The 13,686-nt window shown below is 37.3% G+C and overlaps 1 protein-coding gene across 1 annotated transcript in view; it reads left to right on the top strand.

The window, feature by feature from the left end:
* The first annotated feature begins 6,504 nt into the window (after positions 1–6,504).
* Positions 6,505–13,686, top strand: part of LOC139711497 (protein unc-13 homolog D-like) — a 55,001-nt gene continuing 47,819 nt past the window's right edge. The window contains exons 1-2 of the mRNA XM_071623374.1: positions 6,505–6,760; positions 11,973–12,118. Of these exons, the coding sequence (XP_071479475.1) occupies positions 12,003–12,118 (116 nt within the window). The 5' untranslated portion in view covers positions 6,505–6,760; positions 11,973–12,002. The remainder of the gene's footprint in view (positions 6,761–11,972; positions 12,119–13,686) is intronic.

The following is a 13,686-nucleotide window of genomic DNA, read 5'->3' as shown; positions in this document are numbered from 1 at the left end:
TTGAGCTGGATCTTAGAAATATGATTTCTATCGTCCTAGTCTTTGATCAAGAAACACCCTGTCCTCACTATTATTCAGTTGGAAGAGGACCAGTATAAGTCAGATCTAATAAACATGATTTATGTGGTCTGAGGCTTTGATCACGAAACATCCTGTCTTGGTTATTCTGCAACTAATTACCTTTCATTTCAGCATCTGATGTTGGAACACATGCTAGGTTAAGTGAAGACCAATGTTAATGATATTGTACAGCAGTGATATCTGTCACATGTGGTGTCTGATCAAATAGCACCATGCCATATATAATTACTGTTCTCTGGTTGCTTATTTCATTCAAATTTCGTGTCAAGCAAGATGTGATGTTTGCACATGGAAGAGTGGTACAAGTTGGACAAAGCATTATTTTTTCTAGACATGACAAAAAGAAAAGAAATCTTTGCTCGAGTGTCTCATATATGATTGCCCTAAAAGAGGACAGTAAACAAAACAAAAAAATATTACAGTGATGGATCATTACCCACAGTCTTTATGGCTTTCAAAGAGAAATTGGAATGATCCTATGGTAACTTTCACAAAGTTTCAACACACACAAGGCAAGTTAGATGTATACACTAACATTTGATTAGATACTTTTCCAAATACACAATGAGCTTAAACCAATTAATATTCTACAATGTTTGCAGTGCTTGCAATATAAACTATTTCCAAAGAATTACAAAAGTTATATGGTCCAGTTTTTAGGAATACTGTGTGCTGCGTACACTTGACAAATCCCATATAGCATGCAATGGGAAAGTTTCAGCAAAGTTTAAGTTGAATATTTCTCTCTTTTTTTTCCCCTTCTGAGTATGGCTGGCAATGAGACAAAGTTGTGGATTATATTGAGTTTAAAATCCAATTTATTCATTACTACTACTATTTTATGTACATAGTTTTTATGTATTCTAAGTGTGGTTTATGTCGAAAGATATCACTTATGTCTGTAATAATTTACAAGAAAGATATTAGATTGTATATATACAGACATATGTATGTTGTATTTCAGATGTGTAAATAAATATCAGTGCAAATACATACCTATCTGGCTATTTGTTATGATTAGCATTGTATGTAGCTATGCTCATTTTGTTTGTCAATATATATTTTGTTGTGCTAGGTACCACTTTATTATGCTTTTACTTGAATGGGCATGTACTATATATCTTTGTTTTTTATTATTGCTATCAGCATACTAGGTAATAGTACATGTGCCTGTAACCTCACTCTCACACCCACTACTATTACACACACTTATGGAGAAGAAAAAAAAAAAAACACAAAAAACTCCAACAGGTTAGATTCACAATAGAGTAGACAGACTCTACTGGCAAAGCCAACACTTCATTGTTGTGCATTAAAGGAAACCAAAACCCAAAGAGAAATGTGGATTGAGTGAAAGCAGCAACATTAGTAGAACACATCAGTGAAAGTTTGAGGAAAATTGGACAACCGATGCAAACGTTATGAATCTTTAAAGTTTTAGTGTTGGAACCACTGGCTGAGAAGACTACTAGAGGTTATGATGTCATGTGTGGACTACAATGTAAAGAAAATATAAGGGGAATTCCACAAAAATTCATTTTTCATGAAAATTACACATTCCATCAACTTTGTACTGACATATGTCAAGTAATTACTCCCCCTTCTTTCTGAAAGCGGTTAGTCAAGTGCTTTTTCATTATGCTAGAAAAGTGAAAACATGTTGAATTTTCTTTACATTTTCTTTATAATCATTGTCCACACATGATGTCACGTGCTTGCATACATCACATTTGAGAATGAATAAAGACTAGCTGTGATAGTGGAATTTCTCATTAATAAATAACGGAGCATTCAAATCTTGGTCATTGTCCAGGACCATTGTATGGGTGTCAACTACACGCTCCCATACACACCAATCGACTTCTGTGCAAAGTTAAAAGTTTTGTACAGAGGATTGAAAATAGAGCAAAATCTGAAACCTAACAGAAAAGTTAATGTTTGATTTAATTAAACTGAATTATGCTGTCATTTTGAAATTGCCTCCAACAAAATTGTACACTATTCAGTTATTGCTCATATCAATGTCAGTGTTATCTGATAAATAGTCTTTGAAATATTATTAAGGATCAAAAATGGGAAATGTTTTTTGTAACACGTAGTATTTGGGTTTTGATTTCCTTTAAGTTCAGAGATAGACTGTCATATTCACATGACTGGAGATTAGCTAATATTCATTTTCTAATCATTCACATAACTCTTTTTTTCTTTTTCAGTTCAAGTAAATTTCTGATATCAATACCTTTTAGCTTGTGACATTTGTCAATTTAGGGCACAAAAAACAAAAAAGTAAATATGTATGCATTAGGAGAAGCAAGACGATATTTTCCAAGAGTGTTTGATGTTACCCAGAGGAGTTACGATACTTGGGAAAACAACAGTAGCGTACTCACTTTTATGATTTTGTTTTAAATGCTGTTACCCAGAATATGATGTTAATCATTTTAATGCTATAGCACCAAAGATGTTGATGAACCTTTTTGTCTAGCGCCCGCCAGCGTTCGGTCGCACCCTAGTAAGTGGTGCTTGTGGATGAAATGCCAAGTAGACTTTACTCGACTGTCAGTGCTCCAAAGTTACAAGTGATTGAGCATTTCCAAATCGATATGATACTCAGACTTTACATCTCTACATCCTGTCTTTTTGCATCTAATATCATTGTATTATTCATTCATTCTTTCATATAGTTATGTGTCAAATACAGGATTATCTTCTCGTACTTCAGTTTCTTTTTTAAAGTGATGGAAGGACCTATATTTTTGGTTTAAATGGGTATTCAGGATTTAACTTTTTGCGAGATAATTAGGAACATGTTATATGAAATATTAGAGAGCATACAATTCTCAGAGGAATTCAAAGTTTATTTGATGAAAATCGGTTTTGAAATGGCTGAGATGAAAAAAGAAAAAAGGAGCCGGAGAGAGAAAGAAACAAAAGGTGGAACCCACCTTATATTAGGGCCACTTTCTTTTGATTTGTTTTGGGATATCTCGGCTATTTCAAAACAGACTTTTAGCAAATAAAATTTGAAGTCCTCTTAGAATTGCATGCTATATTTTAATGTTTCATATAAGAAAAGGGGTTCCTAATTATCTCACAAGAAGTTAAAACCTGAACACCCATCTCAACCGTAATTATAGGTTCTACCATCCCTATAAAAAAAATTGAAAAAACTCAAGTACAGTAAGATAAACATCACGATTAAAGAAAAGAATGACTTAATAGATGATCAATGTTAGATCAAAAAGATAGGCTGTTTAGATGCCAAGTATCATAATCTGGTAATTCATATAACAACACCCCTTTAAGATAAAGCAAAACAAAACACAATGATGATCTATACCTTTTTTGCTGTTTTTCAATGATCATTATTCGATTTCTACAATTTGACATAACAAAATACATTCATCTTGAATGCATACGAACAATATGCAATCGACAGTAATTAATCGAAACAAACACATAATCACTGCATGCATGGGGTGACCCAAAAATCATAGCATACCATCGTGAATACGTACACAAAAATTATATACACTTAAACCCTTCACAGAACAATGCACTTACACACATATTATGTTCACTATGTTTTCCAATTATTGTAGAGAGCTGTCTCTTCTCTCTTTCTCCCTTTTTTCTGTATTTATCTGTTCTCTGTTTTCTGTTATTGGAGGCCATGATAGCACAAGGAAGTTGTAAGGAAATTCATTTTTTAAAATCAAATGCAGTTGATAATGATAACAATCTCAATATCGTGTAAATTTGTTCTATGAGGTAAAAGAAGTGCAATCAAATAACCAAAAAGTTAAACTAACTGAAAGTTAAAAAAAGCCAGAGGATTTTTGTAACATTTTGATCACGTTATCAATAAACATCATGATCTTGCACAATATTGCGTAGGCCTAATATAACGCAAATAATCCCTTTAGCAACTGAAGATTCAGTGCCCGTCATAATGACATATTGTTCCCCGGAAGGTACAGTAATATTACTCTCATTTCGACAACTTTCAAAATTATGTAAAATAGCTCACTGCACGTTTACTTTTGTCTGTCATAAGTTATGTTCATTTGAAAGCCTATAAGACTTTACCAAGAGACTTGCGTGTAACAGAAATAATGATGACATGATACACTGCGTTTGTTGACCTGTGACCTCTTTCAAATTGCGTAATTAGGCCTATATTATAAATGAAAATTATGAAAAATAGTACAGTATAAGACTATAAAACTAACGGGCTGTTTCGGGCGGTTTAGGGAGTAATCTGATGGATTGTTTCGGGCAGTTCAGTTACTAATGGGTTATAGAATAGATGATATGACGTTGCATGATTTCAAAGCTTTGCACATTCTTCTATTGGTTCGTTATAAGGATATCAAATTATTACACAAGTTTTTATGCATATACTCCACCTATAATATTTAGTTTCCTTTCCATGGGGGGGGGGGGGTGATATCAGTTACTGTTGCACACTATATCCTTGCAATCATTTCATGTATGAATTATATCACATTATTTTTTTTTCTTGCCACTCCTGGATCTGTATTAGGCCCCGCAATTTTGACAGAATTTGATAATTACTTACAGTTTTTATTACGTGTTTTTTTATCCTTTTGATGTATAATTGAATTGTTACATAGAACATATAATTATCTTTGTAACAATTCAATCAATATCGAAATATAATTGGATGTAAAATCACGCACCCACACACACAACACTTATTACATCCACTCTAATCCTCCACGACCGAGATACATAGTTGATTCCCCGTCAGTTCAACAATATTATTTTGGTTCATGAGACAATTCTGATTCTACTGGACAAACCTTAATCAAAGGTGGTTACTGTCATAAAGCAATGACAATCAAATAAAGCGAGCATGCAGTCAAAACAACCATGAATTTCGTCGGGATCCTTCAGGTTTCGTCAACTCATCATAGCCGTATAGAATTTTGAACTGAGCAGATAAAATTGTAGTAGAAAAGTAAAATCATAGGTTTTAGGCCTGACGAAAAAAAAAACACACAACAAAAACCATACATTTCTTGAACATCTTGAAATAAAACTTGTGGATGGTACGCCAGAAGTTACATCTCTAGGTCTAACAAAAAAGAAAACCGAGTCAAAGCAAGAAGAAAAGTTGAGAACACGATTGTATCTTATCAACACACACGAGTGAGACTGAACGATGACCGTAGGATTAAGAGATACGGTAGCTTTCGAGTTGAAACATGACTCGAGTTTGGAAATGCTAATGTTTTAAAAGGTTCTTAAAAACAAAATACAAAGAAGGATCGGGTGCAAACAAAAAAGAGGTAGACAGATAGATAGATGAACAGATAAATCAAAATATTAGTGAAGCACCTGAAATGTAAGTCACTGTAAAGAAGTTATATGTGATTCATTTAAAGTTTGTTTAGAAACTTAATCTTTCTTGAAATGGATTAATATTATTACCGATTTTACCGAAGGCCATTCTCAGTCTTGTGACAAACTTAACTGCATTAACAATAATTAATTCAAATGGAAAAGAACTCCTAACTAGAAAGAGTCAATCGGCGTTCATCTTTGAGTTAATGCGATCAGTTTGTAGCGTCTTTGCTACTGTAATTTTAAAGAAAACACATAAGACGTGCATGAAAGTAGTCTTCGATGAGGAGGGGGACTTGACCCCCCCCCCCCCCTCAAAAAAAATAGTGTAGTTTAGGATTCACATATTATTCAATAGATGGAAAAGTACGAAACATTAAGAAAAGTAATGGTACACCACTGAAATGAAAAAAGAAGAAGAAAAGTGATTGAAATATGAACGAATTATTTCAGTGATTTCTCACGGAGGTGGGAATATAGTAAGCTTCCACTTCTCTGTTTCAATCTTATTAATCATAACTTCAGTTCAATAGTTTATTTATTTCGATCAAAGAAAAAAAAAAACTTGCTAAACCGTGTGCCCCACAAAATTAGACCTTCTTCGGCGTAACACTAGAGATCCTTTTCAATGTCCTTCCACTGATCTCTATCCTAGGAGAGCAGAAATTTAGTAAGTCAATTTTATTAAGGTGTCGTCAGCAAGCACGGTCGGTACAAAAATTTTAAATGACGTTTCGCTTGAAGTTGTCAGCAGTCTACAAGAGTTGTGCGAAGTGGGCGCGGTTGATTTTCCATGGTTTGGGCAAAGAGATTTTTCTCCTCACTGCGGAAAATCTCTTTGGTTTGGGCTGGAACTTGTTGCCGAACAGTCGAGGTTCGATCAACCGGTGTCTGCGGCCGCCGTACGTAATCCGGACGGCGCCTGGGCCAGAGGCCAAGGCGAGGCAGAGAGGGAGAGAGAGAGGGCAGGAGAGAGGGATCGTCTAATACACGGCTAGCTACGCGGACGCCAGACAGTTCGCCACGGCCACTATCTGTGGAGTTGTATTGTTGATGTCGCCCGACTCGTATACGTTGTGGTGATCGAAATTATGACTTTTAGTGCTCAGACTATTTTTGATGTCGCGCAAGCTTGCACAAGTTTGGATTGTGATTCATCTGACTCGTCTTGAAATATAACTTTGACATCCACCGCACGGACCACCATTATTAGGTCGACATCGTCATAAATATCGTTGATCACACTCCCCTAGGGCCCTAAACTCTCGAGCTCTCTCGAGTCTCGAAGCTCTCCTCGCTCGCCTCGGTGGTAAGTCCATTCTTCAATATAAAAGTTCTCGCAGTATGGTAATACTCAGTCAATACCACCCGTCAGCGAAATCAGGACCATTGTCGTTTAGTCAGTCTGTGACTCCAATGAGGTTAAGTTAATAAATAAGGCACCTCGACGAGTTTGAAGCAGTGATCGAACGTGTCGTTTAGAAACGCATCAGATCACGAGATTGAAGTCTTTATGATGTCTCATGAAAGAGGAAGGAGAGAGTCTTTCTTGTTTAGTAATGAAGCGAAGGAGACCTGCCGATGATTCAGACTTTTGCATGATTCGAACATCTAACATTAATGTTATAAATTAGAACAGTCAGTATGCTGCGTAGACCTAACTTACACAGTTGACAGATTTATACTTTTAGTGATTTAGTCAGGAGTAAGAATGTTTCAAAATTCACAGCAAATCATGGTGAACAAAGCCAAAAGGTGATGATTGGGTGCTCATTTGTCATTGAAGCAGAACAAAAGAAAAAAAATATGCATAAATTCTACACATATCAGTATTTATGGAATTGCATTACCAATAGTACTGTGAGCCTCCAACGTTAGAGTCCTATCACCTTAACCCCGTCGCGGGGCGCTGTAACACAGTACGGTACGTATTTGTCCGTATGGGGTCGCTGCTGCGGTTACTATCACCTATGCCATCATCATTGTTCAGTGTGATATGTGTGTGTGTGTGTGTGTTTTTTTTCAGAGTAGATACTGGTACTATTTAAATACCGTACATGCCTATTCATTTGTCTGCTCAAGGACCACAATAAATTCCACAAATCAATACATGGCACTATCAATCTATGCCTTCTATACAATGTAGGCATATGGTGGACTGATGGCGTGATGTAAAATTTATCATCTGGAATATAATGTTCCACCTCCATGATTTGATGTATAGCCCAGGGTGGTCCACGAGGGGTTTTAGCATGTCGCTGCAACATGCTAAAAATTCTTGTGCAACATCCTAAAAAGCCAGCAACATGCTATGCAACATCCTCAAGAATTTGCAACAAGCTCAAAGTAAAAGTATTCAAAAATGTGCAAAACATGTGCATAACATAAGAAACATCAAACTACCAGGTACTTTAGATATTTGTGTGCAAAACATGAGAGAGAACATTGAATGTAAGCAGCACAAAGAGAGATAAGCAGCAAAATATTGCGTACTATGTACTCATTGTGTGCGCTTCGCACATATTCAATTTCTGCAATATTCTCAGATTCTGAGCTTGCAACATGCTAAAATTTCAAGTTGTGGACCACCCTGTAGCCTTCCTTGCTAACAGAACACAGTTGTTCGTCCAGCTCATATTAAACTTCTCCAGAGACTCCAACTCTCCCGTTTTCGACGGGAGATCTCCCACCGAAAACCCATTTTTGAAAAATCTCCCGTTTTCCCATTTGAGATTTAATTTCTCCTGCCCTGGCTCTGTGTCTCCCGATGGAAAGAATTTCTTACTTATTGCTGTCGTATGTTGAAAAAAGATAAGCCTTTGATAGCACCAGAGACCATCAAGAACCCTAGGAACTTCGCGCTTCGCACACATCAACTTGGACTCTCCCGTTTGCTAGGGGTTTCAGGCGGGAGAATCTCCAGATCAGAAGGTGCTTTGGGTTGGAGTCTCTGCTTCTCGTTGTATTCCTCTGCTGTGCAACCATTCAGTTGTCTTGTCATGTGTGTATTAAGAGACTTCTGAGTAGGTCCTAACTATACACAGCCCAGTCGCTGTACGTAGGTACGTCGCGTTCGCACGGTGTAATTACAGCGTCTGGTCGGGCTAAGTAGGTCCCTACCCTAGATGAGCTGTAGGTAAACTCGGCCTAGCGGATAAACTCGGCCCCTAGCGACCTCATTACATGTGGCCGAGTTTACCCATAACTATGGTACGATACTAAGACATAGGTAGCAATGATAAAGGACTCAGTTGAAATAATTAGCTGTTTAGTCAACTGATGGATGGGTTTTACTTCTTGTCTAAGTTATTTGTGTCAACCATGCAGTACTCTTAGTGGAACTATCTAAACACTAGCTGGTATCACACAGAGGTTCTCTGATTTGGTTATTTGGCTGATATGCATGCAGAATACCCCACGACTAGATGTCAAACGCAATGGCCCGAATTCACGAAGGTGGTACAAATGAAACCATGGTTTAAACCATGGACAAAAACCATGGAGCGCCAAGTGTCGCACGGAATATATCATTACGAAATTGGTCATTTCGTTGACAAAATGACTGTTTCGTTAATGAAAATATCATTTCGTGGACAAAATGTTCATTTAGTTACAAAATGTCATTTTGTTACAAAATAATCATTTCATCGACGAAATGACTGATTTTGTAACAAAATATTCCATGCGACACTTGGCGCTTCATGGTTTTTGTCCATGGTTTAAACCATGGTTTCATTTGTACCACCTTCGTGAATTCGGGCCAGTATGTGTACAACTACCAGCCAATGATATGATACAGGGTATTTCTATTAGAGCAGCGATGTGGTGGGGGCCAGGGCAGGGGTACCGGTATATATTCTGCACTTGTTCTGGTTATTTTCATCACAAAGTCATAGTATATCTATAGATAGAACACATTGAATTGCATTCCAGCTTTACCCCTCTATTTCTCTAGCGTGACCATCATGTCTATTCTGAGTGTAGAAGTCAGGGTGTCAATGGAATATTTGTGTCTCATTTGCAACATGTTGATCAATTGCCACTGCTCATCCTCTTAGTCTCTCTGTACACGTACAAACCTTGTCCACTGCTATTCCTGATTTCAGGTTTGCAAACTTTTACTGTACACAACCCAGAATGGAGTGGTCATTTGGACAACTTTTACAGAAAATAAAAGGCTGAGATTTGAAAACACGTTTTTTTTTGGGGGGGGAAAATTCTTGCTTTGACCTGTCTTCTATGTGGTAGCACACATTCCGTTGTTTTATATACTGTAAACGTCGATATTTTCGCACGATTAATTTTTCGCGCTGAGCGGCTCGAAAACATATTCGCGGGTTCTTAAATTCGCGCTCCGCAGCGGGTTAATACACAGTCTCTGTTTTCATCCAGCGATGCCAGCGTACGATAAGCAACGTAGCGAGCGGCGCGAGTGCGAGTACAAGCGCTCAACTACGTTGTACATGTGTATTTTACTCGATACATGTACTGTAGTACTAGTACTGTAGTCGCGGGGATGTAGCACACCAATCGGCCATGGGCTCGGTGCGTGCTGTGCATGCGATGATACTGCTATATGCGTAAACATGTCTGTACTACGTAGCAGTATCATCGACGAAGCGCACACAATTCAGGCCGTTCAAAATGTGCATAGAAAATTGCGAAGATATATTCGCGCGTTTTTGAATTCACGCTAGCCGAACGTAGCGTGAAATCCGCGAAAATCAATGTACCGTGAAAATTTCCACATTTACAGTAGTTGCAATCTTGCATTAGGTGCTGTTAGATTGTGAAATTGTCAATTGTTGTAATTGTCATTAGAAAATAGTGTTTTCTGGACGTCAAACATACCCGGTACTACAAATATGCAAGCTTTACCCTTGAAACACAGAATTAAGTGAGCTCTAGACTGTATCTGTCATTGTTTCAGGAACTCTAAAAAATGCACCCTGTATTACTCACTATCAGAGGGTGCAATTGTCATATATTTTTGTGTCTTTTGAGAGATCTACAGTGCATACTGTACATGTAGCAGGGAAGTGGCTCTTTCACCTCCCTGATACAACCATTAGTAGTTGGTTCACATTTGTCCTTGCATTCCAATGGCTCATCGACACTGTTCTTTATGAGCAATTTATGCAGATCTGTATAAGATTGGTTGGCTGCACAATAAATGCCCTTTACTGTGTTGGACATTTGTGTGGTGGATTTCAGCAAGAAGTCCTTTCTCAGCATATGGGATATTGTGGGAGGTGATATTTTTGCATTGTTGTTATTTTTTGCAATTGTCGGTTTGGCTCAGAAAATCACCATGATATGTTTCCTGCATTTTTTTTTTTTTTTGTGGCTGTGTGGATGTTTAAATTTCTGTGCGTATTAGCAGGGTAAAACCACCGGTGACACAACATTAGCTTTGCTGATATGACAATTGCTCTGTCTTATTCTTTTCTAAGGACTTGGGTTTAATAGGGTTATGAAAGTAGAGTCATGATACCTAGGGTCTAAAGATCCTGTTTACCATTGGGAGCAGTGATTGAAAAAATGTTCAAGATATCACATTTGATGCATATGTGTAGGTCAGTTGTATCACAAAATGTCCTACCATATAAGAATTTTGCAATAAAACCTAAAATATAAGGAGATATCACTATTTTTCTCAATGAACTGTAACTGTAGACGATTTAGTCTAGAAACAATTTTATTATAACCATTGTTCATATTTTTTTTTTATTTAACATGTTCATTGATTACACTAATTCAAATATTTACATTGGTTGTTTCTATCCCTAACTCACATTTTAAACTATTTTAAAGCACTAATGCTTGGTTTTTGTTTCATCTGCAAAAGGTAAATTAGAGGAGTTTTCTATGCCTTTAAGGTTTTAGTTTGATGTGAAAATTAGGATTAAGGTTCTAGGGCTATGTTTGTGGGTAGAATTTACAAAGTGTATGTTTAGCTTGATAGTGTGCAGATATTTCATGGGAGCCATTGTGGCATTGATCAAATTTCATGGAACCAAAACCACCACAGTCAGTGCAGACCCTAGTACATGTAGCCGAATAACTGTGCCACCCATCCTGATTACTCCCATCTAACTCAGTGTTAACTTTGCTTCTATTTTGCTCCTCTGTCCTTCATTTTGATGAGTAAAGAAAAAAAATGAGAGAAAGTGTATTGGCAGTAAGTGGGTAACCTGGTCACATTCTCATTGTAAAACAGAATTTGTCAGAAAATGTGCATGACTATGACATGGTACACAAAGAATTTTCCTCACCTGTACACCAATGAAGTCTTAGTTTCTTGTTCCATTAAAAAAAAAAGAATCTCAGTACACGTGTACATGTATATGTCCGTAGGTCAATACCACTGAACTCAGGGCAGCCCAAGATATAAATGAAGCAGTGTGTGTAGTTTGATGATTGTTAGAATCTAATACGATATAGTTAGTGCTTCAAACATCTTGATGACAGCAATTACTTTGGCATATCCTTTGTTTTGTCTTGTCTTGCTTTAACACCAGAGAACCTGAACATTTAGGCTGAAAGGAGAGATGGAGGAGAATGCAAGCAAGATAATTCGCGGCCGTTCACGTAGCCGATCCATCTACCACTTGGTGGCCAAAGATGAGTCAGACGAGGACATCGAGTGTGTCACCAGCAGTGAAAAGTAAGCCTATATTTCTAGACTACATGTGTTTGTTGACTCAGTATGATGTATCCCTTTAAGATCTGCTTTGTCTTATGTAGACTTGTAAGAGATAAGAAGTCCTGTGTATAGCCATTGAGGATTCACTAGTCCCACCTTGATTAATGCGGATTAATCAGGGTGGAACTCGAGTGATGTTTGGTCACCAACTGTCAACTTTATCACATTTGCAGAATGCCAAGTTGGATTGGGTTAAAGGCATGCATAGAAAAACAGTTCTCATTTCTACGCTAGGTATGGGCCCATATATGTAGTCGCTGTGCACATATTGTGAACATTTCATTGATGTCCAGTGATATATGTTAACCATAACAGGAGGCGGTCCAAGAATACATCATGAATTATCATGCTCCTTCAGGGTGGTGCTTCTATGCAGTATGATACACTTGTTAGCTCTCTAACAGTGTTTGAAGGCATTGTATCTTTCATAGGAGACAATCTACAATCAGTGCATGCTTTAGATATCATGCACGTTAGGGAGCCCACTGGATTATAGACTGGCAATTACTATTTTAAAAAAAATGAAATATGAAATGAAATGAAATTCATTTACCAAATAAACAAACATCGTCAACAAAGTCATATTGACAACAATGAATAGTTGAAATATAGTTTGGCAAAAAAAACTGACAATAGCGTGAAGGCTAGTCAAGGCCAGTCCTTTCAATGATATGGATTATTGAACTTATTTTCAATATTCACGGAAGAATTGTTGTCAAATTATACAAAATTTACGATAGTAAAGGTCCTTGCAGGAATCATACAAAGGAGGTACCAAGTGAGCCTAGTACCTCTTCGTCTTTCAGTTTTTGTACACTCTACCATCATAAAAGTAGTTAATTGTTTAAATACTTGGTCCCTTTTGATCAGTTTTAAAGCTTCACAGTCAGCTGGTTTAGCAGAGAATAGCACATTTCTTTCCCCATGAAATTTGAAAAGAGTAAGCTAGATTTATCACCTCAAAGGCACCCACGTGTCGCTTACTGTACACTGTGGCGTGTTACACCAGCAAATCCCCCTTTTCACTGGCTCCTTTTAATAATGGGAATGAGAATGGCTTATCCCTACCAAGGATAACTGCACTCCCACCTTGTCCAAACCAGGGAGGTGAGACCACCTCCCTGTCCAAACTGACTGTGTATTCATTTGCACATAAAGTGACTGTACCCTATTGCTTCTTAGTACACTGTAACTGTGTAAGCTTTTATTCTAACTGTAGAAGTGTGCACTCTTATTTGGCAACTGGCCCAGCTTCTGTTTTTAGTCATCAATTGTTTGTAGTTTATATGTACATGCAAACACACATTTCATGATTCTGAATATTTATAGAGTAACCATGAACAAGCCCCACTTTTTCTGTAGCCCTTTACTATAAAGTTAATGCTGACACTTTAGGCAGGAAAACCAACAAAACATGTTCAAAACTTTCCAGATTTTGCTAGCAGCAATACAAGTGCTCAATGTTGGGTGGAAATAATGGTCACTAGTAATTTTGTGCAGTGAAATTGGGATGAACAATCAACTTGCCT

The sequence above is a fragment of the Diadema antillarum genome, unplaced genomic scaffold, assembly GCF_040938485.1.
Source record: "Diadema antillarum isolate AM-2024a unplaced genomic scaffold, OU_Dant_1.0 seq00001662_RagTag, whole genome shotgun sequence".
NCBI classification, from domain to species: Eukaryota; Metazoa; Echinodermata; class Echinoidea; order Diadematoida; family Diadematidae; genus Diadema; species Diadema antillarum.
Note: the sequence above shows the minus strand (reverse complement) of the source record. Positions and strands in the feature narration are given on the sequence as shown.